The sequence below is a fragment of the Meriones unguiculatus genome, chromosome 5 (assembly GCF_030254825.1).
Source record: "Meriones unguiculatus strain TT.TT164.6M chromosome 5, Bangor_MerUng_6.1, whole genome shotgun sequence".
In the NCBI taxonomy this organism is placed as follows: Eukaryota; Metazoa; Chordata; class Mammalia; order Rodentia; family Muridae; genus Meriones; species Meriones unguiculatus.
Genome location: NC_083353.1, coordinates 102,406,130 through 102,431,489, shown reverse-complemented (window position 1 = coordinate 102,431,489; position 25,360 = coordinate 102,406,130). Strand labels below are relative to the sequence as shown.

General features: G+C 38.9%; 1 protein-coding gene across 9 annotated transcripts in view; it reads right to left on the bottom strand.

Annotated features, from left to right (window-relative positions):
• The window catches only part of Grm7 (glutamate metabotropic receptor 7), a 920,878-nt gene that overhangs the window by 45,461 nt on the left and 850,057 nt on the right, over positions 1–25,360 (bottom strand). For 3 of the 9 annotated variants that reach the window (XR_009591904.1, XR_009591909.1, XR_009591908.1), the window contains exons 9-13: positions 20,778–21,024; positions 15,744–15,835; positions 10,055–10,146; positions 9,852–9,946; positions 5,819–5,999 (exon numbers count right to left, since the gene is read on the bottom strand). The exons of 1 other annotated variant lie outside the window; for it this stretch is intronic. Coding sequence is in view for 2 of the 8 variants with exons in the window: in XM_060383883.1 (XP_060239866.1) it covers positions 15,765–15,835; positions 20,778–21,024 (318 nt within the window). In the remaining 6 variants the exon portion in view is untranslated. Of the gene's footprint in view, positions 1–5,818; positions 6,000–6,691; positions 6,708–9,851; positions 9,947–10,054; positions 10,147–15,743; positions 15,836–20,777; positions 21,025–25,360 lie in introns of those variants that run through there. 5 more of the 9 variants (XR_009591905.1, XR_009591907.1, XR_009591906.1 and 2 more) reach the window with 5 other exon arrangements.

Here is a 25,360-nt window from a genome sequence, read left to right as displayed (position 1 = left end):
TATCTTTTTTCCATTGTATGGTTTTGGCATCTTTGTCAAAGATCAGGTGTCCATAAGTGTGTGGATTTATTTCTGGGTCTTTGTTTGGTTCCATTGATCCACGCTTCTGTTTCTATGCCAGTACCATGCAGTTTTTATAACTGTTGCTCTATAGTACGGCTTAAGATCAGGGATGGAGATACCTCCAGAAGATCTTTTATTGTAGAGGATTGTTTTAGCAATTCTGGGTTTCTTGTTATCTCATATGAAGTTAAGAATTTTTCTTTCCAGGTCTGTAAAGAATTGTGTTGGTAATTTGATTGGAATTGCATTGAATCTGTAGATTGCTTTTGGTAAGATGGCCATTTTTTCTGCTTCCTCTTTTTAAAATCTATTTATATATCATAATTAGAATACTCTTTCCACGGCACCTTTCATTTTTCCTCTTTCCACATCTTAGCATGTCTTAGTATCTGGTTAAAATGTTGTTTGTCTTTCTTCTGGAGGTGGTAAAGTCCTTAGAGACAGAATGACCCACCTCTGCCAGAGTCCTGAACACTGCATGAATTATGTAGGTTCAGTTGTGGTTCATTTGACATGTCTCCATTTCTAAGAAGACTAGTAAAGGCATTATCTCTTCAGTGTGGCTCACAAAATTATTGTTTGCAAATATGAAGCCTATTTTTAATTGAAGTGTGTGTGGTTCCTTTACAGACCATGCTACAAGGGCAGAATCTATCAGGCAGCTTCATGGGAAGACAAAGGCTAAATTGTAGGCTAAGCTAGGTGGGGTACTTTACTCTTTCACCTCAGCATATGAACATCATTGACCACGGTAGCTTTCTGGCCTTGGGAAGAGTTAATGGGAAGAGTTAATGCGTGGTATGCTACCTAGGATTAATAATTCACTTCGCATTCTGTACTCTTCTAATCTCTAGCCTTCACCCTGCCTTGAGCTGTCTCCATTCCCCTAGATAAACTGGGATAAGTGGCTACCTACTGTCAGTGTTCATCTGTGTGTAGAAGAGAACACTGTTTCCAGACTACACTCTGAAACTGAGTCCTTGATAATGAAGGATTTGTTGCTATTCTCTTCTTGGCCTAAAATTAACTTGTCAGTTCAAAGATCTTGCAGTTCTTTAATGAGAATATGCTGGGGTATAATGAGGTGAGAATGAGTTTGAAACTCCTTGTGTCTCTAATTCCTGTCTTGTTTCTTAACCTCCATGAACTTAAGTTATGCTTTTGTAAGTAGGGATGATACCACCTTCACCAGCCTGATGCACCTATGAAATGATGCTGTATAAATAAGTGAATAAGAAAACAAGGACATGGAATAGAACACACCTGCAGGTGGAAGCTAGGGTCAGATGGAAGGCGAGAGGGACTTCCCCTATCAGTGGACTTAGAAAGGGGCAGGGAGAAGTTTAGGGGGGGTGGGATTAGGAGGGAATGAGGGAGGAGGCTACATCTGGGATAAAGTCAGTAAACTGTAATTAATATAAAAATAAAAATTTAATTAAAATGAAAAAACAAAAATGGGGTGGGTTTTGCTTTTTATCTTCTTCCAGAACGTTGATATATACTTTTTAATTTTTTTTAATGTTCAGGCATGTGTAAGTGTGCCTCCATGTATATAAATATGTTTGTTCATCTGACATGGCACATGTATGGAGGTCAGAGGCCAATTTGGGTTTTGGTTCTTGCCTTCCACACTGAGGCAGGGTCTCTGTTGTTTTCTATAGTGAACACCCTCAAACTTCCAAGAATTCTCCTGTCCCCATCTCCCATCTCTCTGCAGGAAATCAGGGATTATGGGTGCTCCTGCTACAGGATTCAAACTCAAGAAATGCAAGTTTGCTCAGCATGTGTTTTTACACACTGAGCCATCTTTCTTTAATCCTGTTGATACTGTTTTGTTGACAAAATCTCTGGTGCGTGTGTGTGTGTGTGTGTGTGTGTGTGTGTGTGTGTGTGTGTGATTTTTTTGTCTGAAAGTTCATGGAAACAAGTAACAAAGCATCTGCTAGACAGTGATGGCCAAGGTTATCCATATACAGCACAACTAAGACATGCTTATTGGCTCTGGAAAGGACACTCAAAGCCTCCTCCAGCCAGCACCAGGATCCCCAAAGTGGCCAACCACAGGGAAAGTATGTGTAGAAACATTCCAGGACCAGATGAAGGCCTGTTCTTAGCCTTGAATGTCTAATTTGAATGTGTTGTTGATTATGGGAGGTGGCGGTAAAGATCAGATCTTATATGGCTGACATTTGTGTGGTGCTGGTAACAGCCAAGCCTTCCTGCTACAAGATCTATAACTACAGAAGATTGGCAACTATAGAACATTTCAAACAGCTTAGAAAAGGAGTTGGGAAATTTCCCCAGCTGAGAGAGAGGCACTTTGGACCAGCAAATTTTGTTGCTGCTACCTTCTAATACATTACAGATTATAATCCATATTACTAGACGTTGTAATAAAAATGTACAGAAGCACTCTCAGAGAAAGCCCATGGAGTATCTTCATTAAAAGGCTAGAATCCTAACATATCTCTGTATCTCTATTGTAAAGAAATTTCTCACCCAACATTTTTTTTTTTTTGTCTAACCCATAGATCCATGCTATCTTTTATGTGCTAATAGAATTTTCTAGGTCACAGCTTTGCTCTGTATGTCTAATGATCACGTGAATATAGCTACTTAAAGTAAGGAATCTAATGTTTAATTTCATGTAAAACCTTTTAATTTCAAGAGGTCTATATGGCTGATGGCTACTATATAAACTAAGTGTTATGACACAGTTGACGACAGGCAAAGGGGAAGGATTTTTATTTTGCAGGCAAATGGATGGAACTAGAAAAAGTCACTCTGACTCAGGTAACCTAGACCCAGAAGACAAATACGGCATGTACTTATTTAAAGTGAATATTAGTTGTTAAGTAAATGATAACCAAGTTAAAAATCTGTAGACCCAGAGTAGTTAGGTAAAGAGGAGGGCTCTAGGAGAGAAGCATGGATCTCCCAGGAAAGAAAAAATAGGATAGATTATTCCTAGTGGTTTTGGAGTGTTTGGGGATGGGCATGGGAAGGATTGAGTATGGGGCCTGATGAGATAAAGAGAGAGAATGTTGGGAGAGATGGCTGGAACTGGGAATATTTGGGGGATGGTATGGAAGTCCAGTGCAATAGAAACTTTCTGTAATGAGGGTGACCTAATGAGGACTTTTAATAAGGGGGGATATGGAACTTGAACTGGCTCTTGTAGCCAGGTAAGGCTCCCAATGGCAGGACTGGGTTACGTTCTACTGAGCTGTTGGCCGAGGGGGTACCTTGGATATCTCCCAACAACCCAGGCTGATGCCAGGAAAGAGGTTTGCTCTCCAGAAACTGACAGCAGGGCCTTATTGCCAAGGACAACATCCACAGAATTTATTAAACACAGAGAAGTCAAAACTGTTTGCATGGAGCCTGCACCCCTACCTTTTAGTCTCTTTGGTACAGGAAGGTATTCTGCAGGCTTTTAAAAGAAAACCATGAACAACAACCCAGCCATAAATCCCTTGATGTACAATCTGTTCTGTCTGTAAGATGTGCTGTGACAATTGTGGTGCAGAATTTGTGGGAGTGGCCAACCAATGCATGGTGTAACTTGAGGCCACTCCATGAGAGGAAGCCTATGTCTGACACCACTTGAATGGCCAGGAAGAACCAAAGATGACTGGTCTTGATTGATTCAAACTAAGTATCTAACTATCTAACAAACTAACAAAAACCTCAGTGAAATGGTTCATAATGATATTCTGCTATACTCATATATCAGCATCTTGTTCAGTCATCATCATAGAGGCTTCCTCTAGCAGCATATGGGAAAGAATGTAGAGACCCATAGCCAGACATTATGCAGAAAGAGAGTCTAACTTGGAGGTCTCCATTGGGTCCCTACCCTCTGAGCTCAGGGTATCCCTCAGAAGAGGGGGCAGAGAGATTGTAGGAGTCAATTAGGGTGGAGGATACTGGGAGAACATGGCCCATTGGCTTATCTGAGCAGGGTGCATTTGAGTTCAGAGAGACTGGAGCTACAAACACTTGGCATGGAGAGGTCTGCACCCTGTCTTCTGCATATATGTTATGGCTGTTTGCTTGGAATTTTTGTGGGACTTCTAACTGTGGGAGTGGGTTTGTCTTTGACTCATTTGCCTGTTCTTGAGACCCTTTTCCTACTGTTGAGTTGCCTGGTCTAGACTTGGTGTGAGGACTTTTCCCTTGCTTATTATATTTTGTTTTGTCCCACTTGGTTGTTCTCTCTTAAGGGCCTGCTCTTTTCTGAAGGAAGACAAAGGAAGTGGACCCAAGGAAGAGGAAAGGTGATGGGGGACTGGGAGGAGAAGAGGGAGGGGAAGGAACTGGATGCACTGTATGAGAGAAGAATCTATTTTCAATGAAACATGAGTAATAAACAAAAAGAAAACTATTTCATAGCAAATTATTTGACATAGAATTTTATACTGTGTTCAGCTCTTAATATTATGGACTCAGTTAATCTCATCAGCAACTCCTAGGACTCCTAGTAATATTCTGCCCACTTGGAAGACGGGGGAAACTGACATACAAAGGCTAAGTAATGGGCCAAGATCGCTATCTAGAGAAGGGTTGTCCAACCTTTTGACATCATGATAGTGTTGTCATCTACAGATGTGTTGAGCCACATTCACAGCTATGTCGAGATGCATGGGAACTCCAGATTTTGCAGCCAGGAGGACTGACACTGACACCAATAGTCAGGCTAGATTCTGTCCTCCTCAAGATGAAGGCTCAGGTTAGATTCTGTCCTCCTCAAGATGAAGGCTCATGAAGTAAAAGTTCTGGTCATTGCAGAGTATCCTGATCATTTTCACAGCCTGGTGAGGCAGAGTATAGAGTGAGATGTTTAAAATATGGAATCTCTTTTAGGACACCAGGGCTTTAATACATGGAGTTCTCTCGTGAGTCTCTTGAAATGATCTCTTGAAGACCTGCCAGTTCATTTTGCCTGCTAAAGTCACTCTGGCCTATTTAAGGTAGAAGAAAGAAAGACACATTGATATAGCTTCTTGCTGGGTGTTGTCATGGAGACGAGCCTTAAATGATGATGCTTTTCCTCCCCAGTCACAGACCCAGCAAGCAGCTTCGGTTTTATTTTGTCTGAAGCAGCATTAGTCTGAAAAGCCTTGTGAGACAGGGCCTCGACACAATTTCTTATGGTGCCATTGGAGATCTAAGGTGACTTCCACAGATATGGTAGATGCCGCTTGTATAATAACTCTCAAACTGTTCCATACTATATTCTTTTAATATCCTGAAAAGCCTTTGGTTATGGATGTTAATGGCTTCACATCACTGGTGAATGGTATGTGCTGATTACAACAAAGAATTCAGGGGTGACAAGTTTTCTTCTAATCCAGATAGACAACAGAATCAACAAAGCAGCTTCTTCAATCCATCATCAATGTTCCAGTGAGCAAAGATTAGGGGAAGAAATTATTTAAATTTGATTAACAGTTAGTTCAGGATATTTCTTCATGGCCATGCTTCTGCCCTAACTACGATTTTATAATCCATCTTTGATGTCTCCCTAAACAGCTGAGGTACAAACAGGTATTGCTAATTTAATGTAAATGTCACTGCCATGGTCTCAGTCTGAGCGAATTTGTGCCTAAAGTCAGAAAACATAGGCTGTGTTATGAAATGTAATGAAAACTGAATGTGTTTAAATGAGGTTTCCCAGATAGCTCGTTTGCTAGCTCAATGAAGCTTTGGCTTTAAGGAACCATTGCTGCTTAATGAATCAATACTAAATAGGTTGAAGACAGGTCAGGAGATTTATTGATATTTCCATTTGAAAATCTCACAGGTTTTTCTAGACAAAAAATCAGATGCAGGAGGATGGTTTGAGTGAGACTTATTGGGAGTGTTACAGAAAGAGGAGGCAGACAAAATAGCCAATAACAGAACCAGAAAGTTGCAGTCTCCAACACTCTTTCCTAGAATAGAAATAGAAAACTCCGGTTAATTGAAGGTGACAGAATCAAACTAATAGTTAACATCTGTATAGCTACTGGTCCTCCCATTCAGCTTGAAGTACTTTCCTATTACTTAGGTCCTAAAACTACAATATAAAACAATATATTGTACAAATGAGCAGAGCTACACAGAGGGACAGTCTTTGCTCAAGAGTCACCTTGCCTACCAGGCATAAATGGTGACATACTAGTCGGTTACTTTAGTTTAGTTATCGTTGTTGCTGTTTCGTTTTTCCTGTAAAGAGAGTGAGGTAGAAATCCCCACTGAAGCTTATCTCCTTGATGACCTATCCCCTAATATTCTGAGAACTTACTACACTACAAGGGACTGTCCTTCTCTGTGATGCATGTCAATGGGTAACAATAGGTTTCCCTTATATGGATTCTACCCCCCTTTGGGGACATCCATGCTCTTCTTAAGAAAAGCTTCAAGACAACTTAGCACTGTAGTTCCTCCAGTTATTTTGAAATTTTGAGAGCAAAACGCTAGGTCACTCATGCTCAAGAACATTTAAACAGTCTTGGGTCTCTTTCATTCAAGGAGACCACTGGTGGACTGGAAAGAAAGACCTTCTGGGAACGCTTAGAATGTAGCCAGACACTTGCCTTGGCCACCAGCTTGGCTTGACTGTCTGCCAGTGCAGATGGTCATTTGTAGTTGCATGTTACCTGAAGGGAAACAACAACGCAGGGCTATCTGAATTTCACCAAAAAATGGGAAATTAAAATACAAAAGTGATTTGCAAAAATGACAAAAGAAAGAAAGAAGAAAAAGAAAGGAAAAGAAGGATTAAGTTCCTATAAGAAATGTGAAGTGGTTTGCATGCTAACCCTAGGAGGCTAATTTAATCTGATTTTCAGCTATACTGATGCTAGTGATAATGACTTTGGTAGCCAATGGTTTTTGGGCTTTGCTATTGTGCAAAACACATGGGGGAGGGGAAGGTGATGAAGCTGTGGTAGGAATTTTACTTTTCTGTTCAAAGGAAGTCCCTAGTGCTATTCACTAATGTTAGTAAAATCTATTTCTGAGTTTAATCACCTTTGCCTGTGTTCCTATGCCAGATGTAACCATTTGAAGCTTAGGTGGAGTCTATTTTATCCATCAGTATGTGAAGACTGATAATTTAACTTAGAGTAGGCTGTGATCTGCTCAAGAGCACAAGCCTACCTGCCTATATGTTCATTGATGAATTCTAATAAGTTGTAATCTGGAAGATTACTTTCTTCTAAACTGGAATTACTGTGCTTAATTATTTGGGTTACCAGAAGTACTAAAGAGAAATTAAAGCATGCCTTGTGGTCTTATCTTTTCAGGAAAGGAGAGGGAAAGGTGAAGAGAAGAGAAAGGGAAAGAGGTGCCAGGATGGAAGAAGAGGGGACAGGAAAGAAAGGGAAGAAAGGGAAGGAAAGGAAAATAAGAAAGGGGGAGTGTGGTAGTTTGAATAGGTATGACCCCACAGACTCATGTGTTTGAATGTTTTGCGAATAGGGAGTGGCACTATTAGGATGTGTGACCTTGCTGGAGGAAGTGTGTCACTGTGGGGGCTGGCTTTGACATCTCATATGATCAAACAATGATAAATGTGGCACACAATCTCTCCCTGCTGCCTGTGGATTGAGACATAGAACTCTCAGCTCCTTCTCCAGCATTGTGTCTTCCTGTACTCCACATGTTTCCCCGCACAAACCTCTGAAACCATAATCCACCCCCAATTAAATGATTTTCTTTGTAAGAGTTGTGTGGTCATGGAATCTCTTCATGCAAATAAAACTCTAACTGAGATAGATAGGAAGGGAACAGAGGAAGAAGAGAAGAAAGATGAGAAGAAACAGAGGGGATGAAAAAAGGTAAAGGAGAAAAGAGAAGGGAGAAAAAAGAAAAAAGAGAGGGAGGGAAGGAAGGCAGGAGGGAAAGAGGATGGAAAGACTGAGGGAAAAAAGGAGAAGAGCTAGTCTCATTCATCTGAGGGCTTCTCATTAGATGATGAGCTTTAAGATCCTGAAAAGCCCAAGCACTCTAGAATCAACTGATAAAAACAAGAAATTATAAGATGGATGATGATACATAAAGAAAAATATATCCATGTAGTCTTCTCAGATGTAGAAAAGTTCATCACAAAAGCCTCCATCCACTAGTCCTGAGGTTGATGTCTGTCCTGCCACTCGGTTACTGGTATGCCTTGCAGGAGAGGGTATCACTCAGTTCTAAGCTTTAGGTTCTTGAATGTTAAAAGTGACAAAAAGCCATGCCTAAGGGTCTGGTTAAGTTCTTTGAAAATTCCATCATTAAGAATGATATGCAAAGCTGGGCACAGTGGCACACACTTGTAATCCCAGAATGCAGGGAATCAGAGGCAGGCGGGTCTCTGTGAGTTCAAGGCCAGCCTGGTCTACAAAGTGAGTCTAGGACAGCCAAGGCTATACAGAGAAACCCTGTCTCAAAAAGCCAAAAAAAAAAAAAAAAAAAAAAAAACAATGCTATGCAGAGATTACTCTTATAATCCTAAGCAACATTGCAGCCTTTATTATTTAATTGTGTTAAGACTCTGTAGGTAAAGATGAATGAATCTGCTGCTCCTGGGCAGTCCTATATTTGATGTGAGGTTGATAAGTACCAAATTTTAAAGTATCAGTGAAATGTTCCTGTTTTGTTACAAATTTTGTTATATATTGACATACAAAGAGACCAAATGTGTTTTCATTAGCAAAAATGAAAGGATTGGCACTCTGCTCTGTTATTATTCTGACACTCAGAACATATACCAGAACTATGATTCCTACCTAAAATGGTTTTTAGCTTGCCAACAGGCCTGCAATTACCTGTTAAAGTTAATTATACGGAATGATACATTTATCAGGTAGTGTGAGTTGATGTATCCTGCAGCAGCCTTACACTGGTAGCTTTTTTCTCTGTTGACCTCACCAAAGCAAGAGAGTATTAATAATCCATCAGAAGACCACAGTAACCCATCTTGAAAAAAGAGCTTGCTATACTTAGAGTCAAGGTTGGCTGACTTAACTAGTAATCTACATGTCATCCCTCTAATGCTGATGGTTTGTGGTAGGCAAAGTACAATACCAGGGAAATGGCTCAGTTGATAAAAGTGCTTGCTGTGTAAGCATGGAGACCTAAATCCATTCCTGGAACACATGTGAAAGCAATGGGACACAGTTGTAACACTAGGGTTGGAGGAATAGAAACAAGAGTATCCCTGTGAGTGGAAATGTGACCAGCTGAAATGGTGAGCTCCAGTTTCACTATGCCACTCTGTCTCAGAGAGTGAGGTTAAAAACCAAGTGAGAAGAATGCTCATTAGCCATCTCTGGCTTCCATGTGTACAAACACACTGGTACACATGCACAGAATTAAACAAAATATATAACTAAACCTTAACAAACTTTAAAAAGAGGGAATGGAATAAAATCCATGGGAAAGAAAGGAATCAGAGGTACACAGAAGGAAGAAAAATGGGAAGGTAAAGAGGAGGGAGAAAGGAAAGAGGACAGAGGTGACTAAGGATATCTCTAGGATGCCCTCACATGCGACCTGCCTTTACAGAGGAGGGATCTCCTAAAAAGGGAGTTACCATGTCAGTACGGTGTCCCATTAATGGAACTTGTTTCTATGTAGTACTGAGAATTACATAAAATGGGTCTTATCCAGGGTCACAGGCAAGCCACATCTGTGACACTCCAACTAGCACCACAAGGGCGACATTCCAAGTTTAGTTTTCCTTATTCTTGGCTAGAGGAAATAACAGCACAGTCAAGGTCATGGCCAACACTTACCAATATGAAGTAGCTACTCACATTTAAATCATCTAAGGATTTTGGGTCAGTTAAGCAAGAACAGCAGTGGGTAGGAGATTTCTCTAGCACCCTCCTGGTACAAGTTGAAGGTTACTCTGAGTAAGGAAGATAGAAAATAAGGAATTCAAATCCAGTCTTCAACTTGAAAAGGCAAAATAAATTATGAGAATATTCATGTAGGGTATAAAGAAAATGATGATTACCTTTGATGTCAGTAGAAAGTTAATTTAAAATGTGTCCAAGCTTCAATGCAGAAAGAAAGAGAAAGAGACAGAGACACAGAAAGAGAGAGAATCTGCAAAGTTGAGGTACATCTTTAGTAGTTAGAAACCAGAACAGAATCATCAGCTGACTATTGGGATAATCCTTCCTTATAGCAGTTGATTCGGGGAGAATTTTCAGAAATGAACTGACCTCAGTTAAGAACACACATTTTTCTTTTTAAATTAGAGTGACATTGTGGTTCTAAAAGACAAAACTTACCCTAAATGGCTGGCTCTGAGAAAACTCAGTGATTAGAAAGCTACCAGTAATTTATCAAAAAAGACTCTGGAAAAGCTGTGTTTTAAACTTTGTGTATATGTGTGAGCTTGAATCAGTCTAAGTGTACCATATACATGTGAAAGGCCACTGTGGTGAGAAATGGGTATTGGGTCCTACAGGACTGGAGTTATATATGGTTGTGAGTTACCATGTGCATTCTGGGAAATGAAGCCATGTCCTCTGCCAAAGAAGTAATTGCTCTTAACCACTGAGCCATTTCTACATCCCAAACCCATTTCCAATGGAAATTGTCAAGTTCATGTGTGATTGGAATGATAAATGGTGTAGAAATTTATAGTCACAGAGGAGAGAAATAGGCACATCGTTTGTTGGTTTTGTATGCTGGCTTATTGTACCAAAAGAGAAATTAACTACATAAATACAGGTGTAGTACTGATACCGTCAATTTTAGGATTTTTGCATGAAACCACAACACCATTTTGAAATCTGACATCAGCCTAAAAGCTGTCTTTTCTAGCCAGGCATGGTGGTGCATACCTGTAATCTCAGCACTCTGGGAGGCAGAGGTAAGTGAATCTCTGTGAGTTCAAGGCCAGCCTGGTCTACAAAGTGAGTCCAGGACAGCCAAGGCTACACAAAGAAACCCTATATCAAATAAATAAATAAATAAATAAATAAATAAATAAATAAATAATAAAAAGTGAACTCTTCAGTCTCTAAGAACCTGAGGGATCTTTTTCTTGAAGGTTTCAGTACTACCTGCTGAGTTACAGACTGAATTCTTTTTTTTATTCATAATTCCTGTCCACTATTAACTGTATAGCTACCAGGTTCTAGATGAGGCTAAAAGCCTGGGATTCACCAGGTTAGTATAACCAATAGCACGGAAAAAAACCCCAAAACCTTTAGCCCCTACATAGTCAGGCTGTACCCTGAATATCATACCCTAAGACAATGTGTTTCTAACTATGATACAGCAATTTTGCAGAACCATTTAGAGTCCCTAAACATGCACCAATGTTTTGTGCTTCAGATTATTTGTGCATAGTCTTCCCTGTTTTAAGTATCTTTCCTGGTTTGTGCTGCCTGAACCACCTTGCATACAAGGTGGAGCATGTTCTCCATACATAGCTGGACAACTGATATACCTCTACTAAAACCCTCACAGTGTGAAATTGAAGTTGCTTACCTTAGCATCCTCCATCATGTCTGAACTCCCTGAGGGCCTTGTCCATTCCTGTCTCCCATTCGTGTCACCTCAGGACTGGTTCAGACTAAAGCTTCTGAGACATTCATTTGATTGCTCCCCCGCCCACACAAATAGGCACCCCATGGTTCATAAATCTTGATGGGATAGAGCAGATCAGTGGTTAAATGCACTTTCTGATGCAGTTTCCATGAATTAAGGGCATGGAGTATACAACTCCACTGTGCTAGTAAAAACTATGGTCTGTGTGTGCTTTCATCCCATTCTTTAAGTGGAACATGAGCTGCAGAGCTGGGGTGGCAGGTGTTAACTGGTTTCTGAGCATGTGCTAAGGGATCAGTCCTGATAAGATTTATAGCTGCATTTATTTCTGAGGTGATTCAATGTCAAGGTGGGGTAGCCTTATATTCTTGACTGTATTATACTTAGAGAGTGCTTCAAAGTGGATTTAAAATTGAAGTGGTCTCCTGCTCAAGCATTGGTACCACACTAAATGCTAAAGAGAAAGAATTTCAACAGGATATAAAGCCTTTTATGTCAAAGCTCTAGAAGTCTTCAAGTACCAAATTACACCATTATATTAACGACAAGAGTGCAATGATTATTAAGATTCATTTGTTCATGGAATGCGTATGTATCTGTGGTGTCCATGTATTTGCCTGTGTACAGGTATATGCTTGCACAAACCTATGCATGTGTGTGCATGTTTGTGCACCTGTAAGTGGAGGACAGAGGTTTATACAAATTGTTCTCCTTGATGGTTCTTCTGGTTATTTACTGAGGTAGGGTCTCTTGCTGTACTCAAGATTGCTTATCTAGTCTAGCTAGGCAGATTGCTTTAGGGATCCCCTGTTTTTCTCTCCCAACAGCGAGGACTGTAGGTGGACTGTCATCTCATCAGGAATTTACTTAAAGGGACTAGTGATTCAAACTCTGCACTTGGACAGCAAGCACTTTTCCCACTGAGCCATCTCCCTAAACCTTATTAACTTAAAAAATGCAAGTCCACAAGGTGATGTCCTAATAGCGTTAACATATGAATACATGCTTAGAACAAGACTACACAAACATACAACTCAAGATTCTTATATGTCCATATTTGTAAGGCTGTATTTGAATCTACTGCTTTATAATCATATCATCATCCTATAGCATGAAATTACAACTATGATAGAGAAACACCTATTTTCTGGCCAGGGCATAGTATAGGATCAGTGATTCTTTTTCCTCCTTTGTCCTTAATTAGATGTTAAGATGAGTGTTATTAGACTGGTGGCACTTCCTACAGTTATAAAATTTTTAAATCCATCAATGACAACAGAAAGCAGTGTTGAGTTAGCTGATGGCAGGCTTAGGCCTCTGCCAAAGAGGGTACTGTCTAAAACAGAACCCTTATATAAAACATAATTTCTAGCTGTGTTATGTTTTGTACAATCTAGTTTTTAATTTGTTTCTTTCCATCTCTTACAAGCAAAAGCCAGGCTTGTTGTATATGGTGTGTTGTTGTTGGGACACAGTAGCTAAAGCAAAATTTTAAAAGCAAATTAGCACAAGATTCATTCTTATGTCTTTTTTTTTTCTCTTTACTGTTTCATCTCCTGGAATACCATCACACAGAAAGGGATTCAAACATGGAACTATGGGCCACTTCTTTAATTGACCTCCAAACATAGGTAGTTCTCATTTTTAAGGTATATCGTTGATGCCTACTCTTGGAAAACATAAGTTGGACCATCTTTCATTCCCAATTATTTTTAAATAAATCATATATAACATGCACCCTTCCTTTAAACTGATAAGGAAAAAAATCAAGTACAAATATTACTTGGATCTATAGGACCATCAAAAAAAATGGGGAAAAACACAGTAATGAGTGGGTGAACGTGTCATGTTAATGGCACTGGGAAAAGAAAGACCATTTCATAGTCTTCATTCTGTGATGTGACCTCCCTGCTTATTCTCTCAGAATGTCACCAATCAAAATCTGTGAAAAAATAATCCCAGAACAAAGGTTGTTTTGTTGCTAAACATCACTTCCTAGCAGTATTTTTAAATTTGTATTATAGTGTGTGTGTGTGTGCATGTATGTATTTATTGCGCTTATTAAGTGTAGGTCATAAGACAAACTCAGAGAGTCTGCTCTCCCACCATATAGATCGCAGGATGTAACTCAGGTCATTAGGCTTGGCAGCTGGCTATCTTATCTGCTCAGCCAACATGCAGAACCCTAGCAATACTTTTTAACTGAAAGGTAAACTTCACATAGTTTCCTATTGCTCCCTTTAAACCAAAAGCCACCAACTGCGAATGAAGCTAAAGAGAATTTTTAATAGATGGATATTTAATCTATCTTTTCTTTTCCTGTGGATAATTTTTTCTCATTTATTTTCAGGAAGTCTCCTGTAAAAGAACTGCTAAGTGATGAGCTGCAGTGTTTTGACAAGCACTTGTACTGCAGAGACTTGAAATCTCACTGGGACACAGTTACATATTCACTGTAGGGAAGAATGCCCTATTTAAAATCTAGGACAGATCATGTTGATACGGGAAAAGGAAATAACTGTGGAAACAATAAGTCTGAAATTAAAGAGTGAGATGTTACAGCCATCTAAAATCAACAAGAAATGTAATTACTCTTTGAAAGTAATCATGTCCTGTCTTTGAGTACTAAGTGGATTTTTTTTAAGGCCAAGATATTATTTGCATGCAAAATATCATTACTAAAAAAATATTGTAGGAGTGGGGTAGTGATCTGACAGAAGTCCCATGACAGAGATACACAAAGAGAAAGACTAATCCACATTGCTAAACATAATGTTACTTTCCACGATAGGACCCTGCTTTTGTAGATCTCGAAAGATCAGCCTTTGAGATGTTTTACAAAGAAGAGAGTAAGTTTAGAGATAATCAGAAGACAATATTTTATTCAAATCTTCCACCTAATTTAATTTTTTAATTTTAACTCTGTGTGTGTGTGAGAGAGAGAGTGTGTGTGTGTGTGTGTGTGTGTTTGTGTGTGTGTTTGTATGTACATGCAAGTGCTAATGTCATGGAGGCCAGAAGAAGACTCCTGTGGTGAAGTTAGTGGTGGTTGTGATCCTTCCATTCTGGGTGTTGGGAACCAAACTCTAGTCTTCCACAAGAGCATTACACATTCTTATCTGTTGAGGCATATCTCCAGCCTTTTCACACTCTTCTCCATGCCCTTCACTGCTTATTTTTCCACCTTTTGGAAGGGCTTGAATTTATCTAGACAAAGATGTTTGAAAGCAAGAGTTGTTTTCTCTGGGATTCCATTTGCTTAGGCTGACATTCAGAAATGATAAGTATAGTAGGACAATTAAGGATAGTCTTTTAGAGCATATATTGACTAACAATGCCCTAGAAATGGATGAATGGTGAGTCAGACAACTGATGGCTTCAAGAGAGTTCATCCATCTGATCAGTTGATGAGGTCACATAATCCATTATTTTGAATACCATGATATTAATTGGTAATTCTTCTGGCTAATTTTGGAAATTTTCTCACTTCAACCCCTTCCTTACTTTCAGAGAGCACTAATGTTGGTTTGATTTCTAGGCAAATAAATATGATTGACAAGTCATGAATTCCCACCATAAAATATCCCTCTAGTTATTTGTTGAAAGTAGGAAAAAAGAGAAAAAGAAAGGAGAAGAAAAGAACAAGGAAAAAAAAAAAAAACCACAAGACAATTAGTCAGTCTTACAGAATTTGGACCAGCCACTTACATTTTCTGAATTGGTACATTACCAGAAACGTGTAAATTTATTTTCATGTACAAAACAAAGTAATAATAACTGAAGTAGACATTTGTACTTGACTGATGAAGCATGTCCCCCCTTTTTTCCTGTCAGTAGTCCACACTGTCAGAATGTAAAAACACATATTTAAATATTTTTTAACCATCAATTATTTTAAGGTAGACTCTGTCTCTAAAGCGATTGGCTAGTTGTCACACCCATAATCATGTTCTTCAGCAAAGATACCAGACACCTAATTTGAGCTGTCACTGAGCTCATCAAACAGATAATCTTTCAAAATTTATTTCTTCATACAGACAGAATTTCATATTGTCATGCACGGAGTTCACAAAAAAACATTTCTATTCTTAGTGTAGACAATAACATACAAATAAATGAAAAGGAGATTGTTTTCTTACCTTTCAGAAAGCAGTCAAAAGCTATACTGTTGGTGGGATAGTGTACCAAGTTACGGACTTTTGTACACTCTTTCTTACTGGTGGTATACAGTCTACAGGAAAAGTAAATATATAGGAATATATAAAATAAATGTGCAGACAATATTCCTTTTTATTATTATCAGTTTTGTTGTTGTTGTTGAAGAAGAGGCTGCAATAGAGACCCACAGACATCGTGCCCATTATTTCGGTGGGTATGCTAGGCTGGGGTAGACCAGTTCACCACAATTCAGGTACCTCTGAACATGGGAGTGCTGGTGCCACTAGAGAACTGTAACTAGGTTGCACTTGCTAGGGTTTAGGCAGCAGAGGGAACCAGCTGACAAATAACTGAGCTATCTGGCTCTCTCCATTCTGTTGCCATCCTCTTTACCTCAGCCTAGTTCATTCTTGCTCACCAGCTTTGCCTGTTTAGTCCAGAAGGATGAGTACGAGTAGCGCCATGTTGAGAATGTTACAGATCCAAACAAATGAAGAAGCGAAACAAAACAAGAAACATTAACAAATCAGCATAGCACAGGAATGTATCACAAAACTTTGTAGGTATTACTACTTATGTCCAATTGGTTGCCCACATCCATTTTCCATCAGCCAAGACTTATTTTTTGTTGTTGTTTGTTAATCAAATACATCCTAGTATTGACATTTCTATTTTATGTGATTTCTTTCTTCGAGACCAGCAGAGGATTTTTCTTGTTTTCCTTATAGCCAATGCCAAATAATAATTTAAAAATAGAAAGAAAAGTAACATCAGAATATATTTATGATGAAATTATCTTATCTTACATTTTATATCTGAGGTATACATTGTTCTTATTCTAATATAGTCTTCCTTACATTCTATGTTCATGGGCGTAATCCCATTTGCTGTATAGCATCTATTCAGATTATCTGTTTCAGAGTCATTTATCAGCTATGAACTCTCATATTGAATAACTAGGGTGTGCTCTTGACTGTCTATCTGCCTATCTTCATTAGGTTCTACTTGCCTACCAGGATATCGTCTGTACCCACCCAATTGTTTTAAACTGAGTTATTTCTCAGCCTAGGAGACATCAACATAGAAAATGGATGCTATCGTAGAACCAGGTTAGGTCACACCTTCTCATCATTAGGCAATGCAATCCTTGCCCAAGGGAAGCATGAGACAAGAGGGTAATTCACATAGCATCTGATGAGTATGACTATTCCAGATGAGGAAGACACCAGAAAATATTCACCATTGGCAATTAAGTCATGCTCCCCACTAAATAATATCATCCATCTAGCTTGAAAAGGATTATAAGCCACAGCCCAAGCATGACCACATCCTCCTATTTATTTGTCATCTTACAGTTTTCCATGAACATATATACAAGTTCACATTCAGAAGTACATAGAGGGAGGCTAGATTCAGGAGGAAGGTGAGAGGACCAGAATTTGAAGAAATTCTGAGGGACAGCATCTGGGACATAGCTAAAATATCCAAATGATGTTTGGGTTTTCTGAAGCCCTGTAGCTGGAATTACCATTATATAAATAAAAATTCTTGGAGCTTCATCCTAATGCTGCCTGGGCTTGCTATTGTTTAGTCTGAACATAGACTCTGGCAAACACTGGCCTGAGTTTGAATATAGAATATATGATATATGCACAGTGTAACAATAACAATCTGAAAAGTTTGACCCTTTATCTCCCCCCCCATGATATTTTTTCTTTCAAGCAATCAGAATTTTAACTGAAGGAGCAACTTGAGAGGAAAATTTCAATCCTTGATAAGTAATGCAGTGGAGAGGGCAGTTTTGATGTCTGCACATTTTAAGCCAAGAAGCAAGCTCATTTTCATGTAGACATGTGCAGTGTGGAGGTGGATGGGTGGAAGCGGTCATGCACCAGATGGCAAGCTGCAGTGATGGAGCAGAGCCATTCAAGATGAAGACACCACGGACTGAGAAACATTCACACTAAGTGTTCAGAGCAAAGATGAATTGGAGAGTATTTCTGGTCCATTAATTACTCTGAAGTTCATACTATGAACTGGCCTGTCTTCTCAGATATCTTCCACCACCTTAAAAAAGAATTTGCCCAGTGGAGAGATGCATATTTTCAAGGGCGTGTACTGTTTGTAATTTGTTTTTGCCAAAAAGCTTAAATTAAACATTTCCTGTGTCTTTAATGCCAAAATTTAAATTCTCGAGATGATCTGAGCCGTCCTTGGTTTTTAACATAATGTGATATTATGACATTTCCTAGCATTAGAACATTCTTGTCTATTTTCATTAACTTACATTTTCACTGCAAGTCTTAATACAAATATATATGTATATACATGATAGATATGCATCCACATATATTCATATTTGTGACTTTCAAGCTACAGTTCAAATGCAATTGTCTGTCATCTATGATACCACATTTTCTACCTTAGAAGCTTGTTGGGGAACGTTTCAAATGATGTGTTTTTCATCTCCAATTACTTCATTACTTTAAGCCATGTTTGTTCCAGGTAAGTACCAATCCTAACATGACAGAAACAAGTCTCCACTATGGCTCAGACTGGGCATCACAGGAATAAACCCTTGACTTAATATGCCCAAATTTCCAGATCTGTGATGTCCAGTGAAGTAATCACAACCATTGGTGGTTATTTATTTAAAACAAAGTCAAATAGAAAATAGATGCATCATCTCTTTTGAAAAGCTGTCTTTTGGGTGCTTGAGAGACACTGGTGCTTGTGCTGGCTGTATCAGACAACACAGATCCAGAACTCGCGGCTACCTGCTGATACTGCTGCTACATGGCTTAGGATAAGTGGGTTCTCTTAATGTTCTCCAAGGGCTGGGTCATCAGAAACCCCAATGTTTGGAGGTACATGAATCTTCTCCTGTGGCTACACCCCTTTCTAGCTATCCTTTTTGGTGTTTTATGGCAGTGGATACACAATGCCAGAGAAGCTAGAAGTTCAGACATCTTTCAGACTGGTCGGGAGACAATGATTGCATTCAATTGTACTATTCTCTTCATTTTTCTTTTTCTTTTTCTTCCTGGATGTTTGTTATGATTCTTTATAGATACCAGAACAACCACACAATCAAAAAAAATTTAAGGACAGTTGTCCAATGAGTTCTCAGTGAAATTATTGCCATTATTCTATTTGACACTACAATATTTGAATTTTGGAAATAATCTGATAAGGCCTCTACATTGGCAGCCTTCTCTAAATGTAGGTTATTACTGTCTGAAGAAATACAATAAGCATCCACATATTTACTCCATAGTACAGTATGTTTCAGCAAAGGCAGAACCTCTCAATACACCACCACCATCACAACCATCATCATTATTGTTATCATATCACCGTCATATTATATTATGGTTGTTATTATTATTATTAAGCTATATTATGAAGTAAGAGAGCCAAAGGAATAATTCATGATTCATGCCTTGGGGATTTGTTCTGCTAGTCATGTTTCAGGACACCCAGTAGCCAAAAGGAATAAGCATGGGTTCAGGAGTAAGATCTAACTTAACTCAACCTTGGATGCTAAGCAGGTGCATGACTTTGGCCATGTCATAGAAACTGCCTGCAGTGAAGCTTCGTCAGTTCATCGAGGCTAAGAGCATCTTTTCTATAGAGTTGCAGTGCAAAATAAATGCAAGGTCTTCCATACAAAGCTTCTGTGTGATAGATATTTTAGAAGTAGCTGATGCACTGTTATTAATGTTTGCTTTGGCATTTTAGAAATCACTCAAACACTCAACAAGGATGGATATGAACATTAAAAGTTATCTACAGTCAAAAGATTAATTCTTAAGCACTGTAGGATTAGTTGTCTGAATTTGTAAGTTCATATTTGTTCATTTATAAAGTACAAATAGAGAGACTTCCAAGTGTCTGTTCTGCTTACTGATTTGGGGCAAAATCTTGTTAAATTTGTATGCTTAGGTTTATATGGATGTACATATATGATTAAAAAGTGTTATTGAAATAGAGAATAAAGTTTCCATGAAATCGAAAATTGAAAAATCTATTATAAACAGCTACAGAAACTGGGCTTTACAGGGAAACTGATCAGTATGCGTATAGTTATAATTATAGATATTCATATGATCATAGAACTATTACTTTTGGGAGTTCAGTTTCATCTACCTTACGGAATTTATAATTAACTAGGTTTAATCTGAAATCTATACTCACTACTACATTGTTAGTAAAAATAGTAATAAAGAATTTTATGCAGCTAACATCTGAGTCAATGTCATATTATTTATATGATGTCCTGTGTCTTTTATTTTAGGTCTTTCTTAAGCCACACTGAAGACTCCTGGCTGTTAGGGATAAGACACACAGTATTTTGAGTCTAACACTTCTGAACCCTGAAACATAGCTATCAGTTTCTGTCCTTCATAAAATGACTTTCTTCTTAGTAGTTTGGTGATACTTTCCCAATTGTGTGCTGCCTTTAGCAAGGTGCTCATTGGCCCTGTATACTTTAATGAAAGTTTAACATCATTATTCCATACTTTATGCTTCTGTTTCTAAAAGACTTGATTTGGCAATGATTTATGTCAACATATTTTTGTCCATATCCCAGTGGAAGAAAGGCATGCTTCTAAAGTTCTTCAAAAATTTAATTTTACTTCTAATGCTTCTAATGTTCACTGGGTATGGCTATTGCTCTAACAGGAAGTTGGTTTCCCATCAGGAAGTAGTCCTTCTAAGAGGAAGTTACTTCCCTGGTGGGAAGGGTCTGATAAAAGAGCCCTGATAGACATGTTTATCCCCACTGGATGTTTCCGGAGCAAAGGAGAGACAAAAGAATAATTAGGCAGAATTGTGAAAAGCTTTCTACCAGGAAAACTGTAGCAGAAATGAATCAAAACCAGAAGAGCAGCAGTTACCATTCATTAGGTCAAACCATCCACCAGGCAAGCTTACTCCAGAGAGCAGCAACACACATCACATTTTCTAGAGGTTTTCTGATGCAGGGTGCAAAGATAAGGAGAGTTACTTACTGTTTGGGTCTACATTTTCACAGAGTTCTGTCTTTGCCTCACCGTTGGGCCTGTCACTGGGTTTGTGTGACAGCCTTGATGACATGGTAGCTGCTGTGACTACGGCCTTGAAGCTTCGCTTCCGTTTCTGGACATTGAGTTCAGGGTGGAAAATGATGATGTACACTTTCGGCATGTATAGCATTCCCAGCGCCACTGACGCACTTAGGTTCATGGAGATTGTAAGCGTGGTGGTTTGTATGTAGAGCTAGGAGACACAACACACAAGGCACTATTACAAATACAATGACCGCAGAGGGTGAGCGAAAACTTAAAGCCGTGTCATGAATGACTATGGCAAGGAGACAAACAGCAATCCCAATGACCTTCTGCTAAACAGGAAGACAACTTGGCTGCACCTCCATCTCAGAGCTTAAGCCTATGTTAGTTAACACTGGGCAAGTCCTATTGTATTGAGAGATCTTCTAGACTATTGTGACAAGTAGGCTTTTAATCAGATTTAAATTCTTTTAAGGATAATGATAGCTGTGAAAACATGAATTATAGTTACCATAGTAATATGTAATCTTAAGTAAAAGTTGCTTATTTTAAACCTCAAAACAAAAAGTTTATTTGATTTACTATTCAGAGATTCTGAGACCTTATTATGAAAGTGATTTTTGTTCATGAATTCTTTCGTGTTGTTTTTGTATCATTAAGCTATTTATAGTTTGGATGCTACCCATATCCCCATCACTGTAGCTTTATGCTTTCTGGAGGATCAAGCAAATTTAGCAATCACCTCCTGTCCATGGGGTGATGTCATTGTGGGGGTGAAAAGGTGAGGGTCAAAGGGTATGTGAAGTCATACAGTCAGTAAGAGTAGAGCTACAGTCATCTTTCTATGATCCAGGCATATCTATGACATGTACTCCTATAAAATAGAGCTCCTTAGAAATCAGATATGTCTAACCTATGTATGGCATCTAAAGGATAGGTTAGACGGGGCAACTGGTGACCTTTGTCTTTTCTATCCAGGCAACCCCTAAGTCCTTGACAATGAGTTGTGCTGTGGTAGGCCACAATCTCTACTTTCTTGTTAAACTCCACTAGGAATCAACATTATTCTACTGGGCTGTACTTGACTGCTTTTGCAGACAAATTTTCTACTATTTTCTAACTCTGTGTGTTTCAATTTCCTGACTCTTCACCTTTGTGGACTGACTTTCAGATCTCAATAGACTTTGTTCATTCATCCATGGAACATTTTTTACAAGTTCTTTGTATTTAAGTTTGCTTACTTCAGCCTGGCCTGTTTCTCCTTTGCTACTTAAGTTGTTCTTTCTGGGATGTTCTCATCATTCATAGCCTCTTTACTTATACATTCTCCAAGGACAGTTTCCTGTACAGAATTAGTTTTAGGTTATAGTTATATTCTACTTTTTTGATTTTATACTGTCTCCATCTCCACTATAGGTTCCATGAAGTTATATCCTTTCTGGATTCATTGTTCTCTATCTAATAGAAAGGCATTAGATGCTACATGGTATATGATGGACACAGTCAGTTGCTTGACACCACTTTTCTCTCCTATTCTTCACTGGTCACACGGCCATTCTTTAAATATATAAATATTTCTATCAGATATAAACAGCATTTGGATATGTCTGATAAAACAAACAAACAAAGAACAATAACAAAAAAAAAACCTAGGATATCTTTCCACCTTGCTTTGCATGCTCAAAGCCACAGATTCCACCTCTAGTACTAAAAAAATAAAGTTACTTAGAAAGTAAGGTGGCATATAGAAGAGAATATTCAGGATATAAGCTTCAAGTTTTCATTTTAATGTCATATTTAGTGGGTGATTTATCAACAAGATTTACAACACTTTTAATGTCATGTTGATTTTTTTAACTTTTATTAATTACACTTTATTCACTTTGTATCCCCCCATAAACCCCTCCCTCCTCCCCTCTCAACCCCACCTTCCCTCCTCTTCTTCACGCATGCCCCTCCTCAGGTCCACTGATAGGGGAGGTCCTCCTCTCTTCTGATCTTAGTCTATCAGATCTCATCAGGAGTGGCTGTATTGTCATCTTCTGTGGCCTGGTAAGGCTGCTCCCCCCTCAGGGGGAGGTGATCAAAGCCACAGTCATGTTAATTTTTGTTTCCTCACATGATGCTTATCATATAATGCACTACCTTTTTAATGATGGGTAGTTTATACCATTTTCCTGTGGCTAGCCAATTAACTTAGTGAAATAAATTAGTTAATAACCATGGTTACTTCCTTTCATTAGAGAGTAAGTGCCCATCTGCATATAGCTTAAGCCTTATTCCAGGACTCCAGCCTAATCCTACCTTGGCTATCTGAGATTCTGCCAAGTAAAGAAAAGATTGTCCTTCATCTTGGCGGAAGTGGCTTAGGCCTTTGGGAAGAACCGTTAGCCTTAGAATTTCTACCTTAAGCTATGTGCCATCAATCTCAATAAATCCAGAACCCAGTTTCAGTTCCTGGGTTGCAAGTATGGCTTTACTCATACTTACATTTACCTATACTTGTAGAATAAAGCAAGCCAAGATCCGAGCAAGTATTTTATAGCAATTGTCTCAAAGACTTCTACATGACACAGTAACATGGGTTCTCTCCATCTTCCCCCCTTTTTTTTTGTTTCAACTCCAAAATAAAAATAATAGCAACTCCAACCTCATAAGATGGGGATCAAACTAATGAATGAGGAGGGAAGAATTCAGCAGGATCCTTAGGAGCAATGAACCAATGGAATCTCTGCTGCTGGTACTTACCACATTAGCTCGTTTCAGAAAGGATATTGGAAAAATGTTTCTCCTGTAACCACTTTCAGATATTTTAAACTTAAGGACATATGTGGCATTTAAGACTGAGGATATATGAGATTTCATGCTGTTCCTGCCTAAGCATGAAGAAACATAGCAAAGAGCATGTGTAACTACAGTGCACGGGTTTAGAGATAGCTCAAGGTCAGGCAAAGCTCAGCTGGATGTATTCCATGTTTCTTTTTTCCCTAGTTCTTTTTTTTTTTTTTTAATTTTTCATCAATTACACTTTATTCATTCTGCATCCCCCCGTAAGCCCCTCCTTCCTCCCCTCCCAATCCCACCCTCCCTCCTCCCTCTGCTTGCATGCCACTCCCCAAGTCCACTGATAGGGGAGGTTCTCCTCTCCTTTCTGATCTTAGTTTATCAGTTCACATCAAAAGTGGCTGCATTGTCCTCTACTATGGCCTGGTAAGGCTGCTCCCCACCAGGGGAAGGTGATCAAAGAGCAGGCCAATCAGATTATGTCAGAGGCAGTTCCTCTTCACATTACTATGTAACCCAATTGGACTCTGAACTGCCCTGGGCTACATCTGTGCAGGGATTCTGGGTTATCTCCATGAATAGTCCTTGGTTGGAGTATGAGTCTCTGGGAAGTTCCCTGTGTTCAAATTTTCTTGTTCTGTTGCTCTCCTTGTGGAGACCCTGTCCTCTCCAGCTCTTACTATTTCCCAGTTCTTACATAAAATTCCATTCACTCTGCCCAACAGTTGCCCATCAGGCTCAGCATCTGCTTTGACCAGGCTCTAAGAGCAACAATCAATAAACGGGACCTCATTTTCCCTAATTCTTATGGTTACAGAAAGATGTGGGGGCATAATATGAGATGCTTTCAGTACTCCAAAAATTAACATAGCACTGTTAGTTGACTTCTTGTCTTTGATATGTTAAGAATTTGGAAAACTTTAGGTGTTCAGTCTGCCTTTAACAGAAGCTTGATATGTCCCGCTGATCACACTGAAATGTCATTTTAATCAAAGCTTTGTGTTTCTCCAGGAAAGGAAGAAATTGTCATAGAATTGATCTACTGTTTGCTTGACACAGAATACTTCCTGTAGTCATGAAGTGTTGAGGATTGTTTTTCCCCTGGGAAAATGTGAACTGACATTTATTCAACATTTATTTGATAAGGCACCAAAGACAGTTCAAAGAAAAGATTCCACCCAAGTCTACCTTTTCAAGTCAGAAAATTTATTGGAGCTACCTACAGGAACATTGCTGAAAGGCCCATCCCAGCATGAATGATGACTCACAAACCCTGTTCAGCTTCCTGTCCCACTTGCAGCTCCCCCTAAGGGAGCATCTTTTTCCTCAACAAGTGTTTGCTCCTTACATAATTTTGAGAATGGCCCTTATGAATTTTGTTACTTTCTGAGCTTCCTGAGCCTCTCTGGATCCCAAAGCTTTCCTGAACCCTACAGCTTCTTTCTCACCTCCAGGAAGGGATGTTGTATTTTGGAGGAAAAAGCTCTACAGCATAAGAAAGTTGACAAATGCATTGTTAAAGTTTTAGAAGCAGTTTAGTTGGAAACCAGCTTAGGATGTTTCAAACCAAGCTGTGAATAACTACAAGGCTAACAAATTTGCAACCCTGGGAATTACGGCATTCTTAATATTCTTCAAAAACATAAAGATAGTAGAGGAAACACAGCTCATAGAGAAGAAGGACAGACCAGAACCATTGAGAAAAAAAATCAGATTTGTGGATTCATCAAAACTGTTTCAATATCACTGCCATTGTCTTC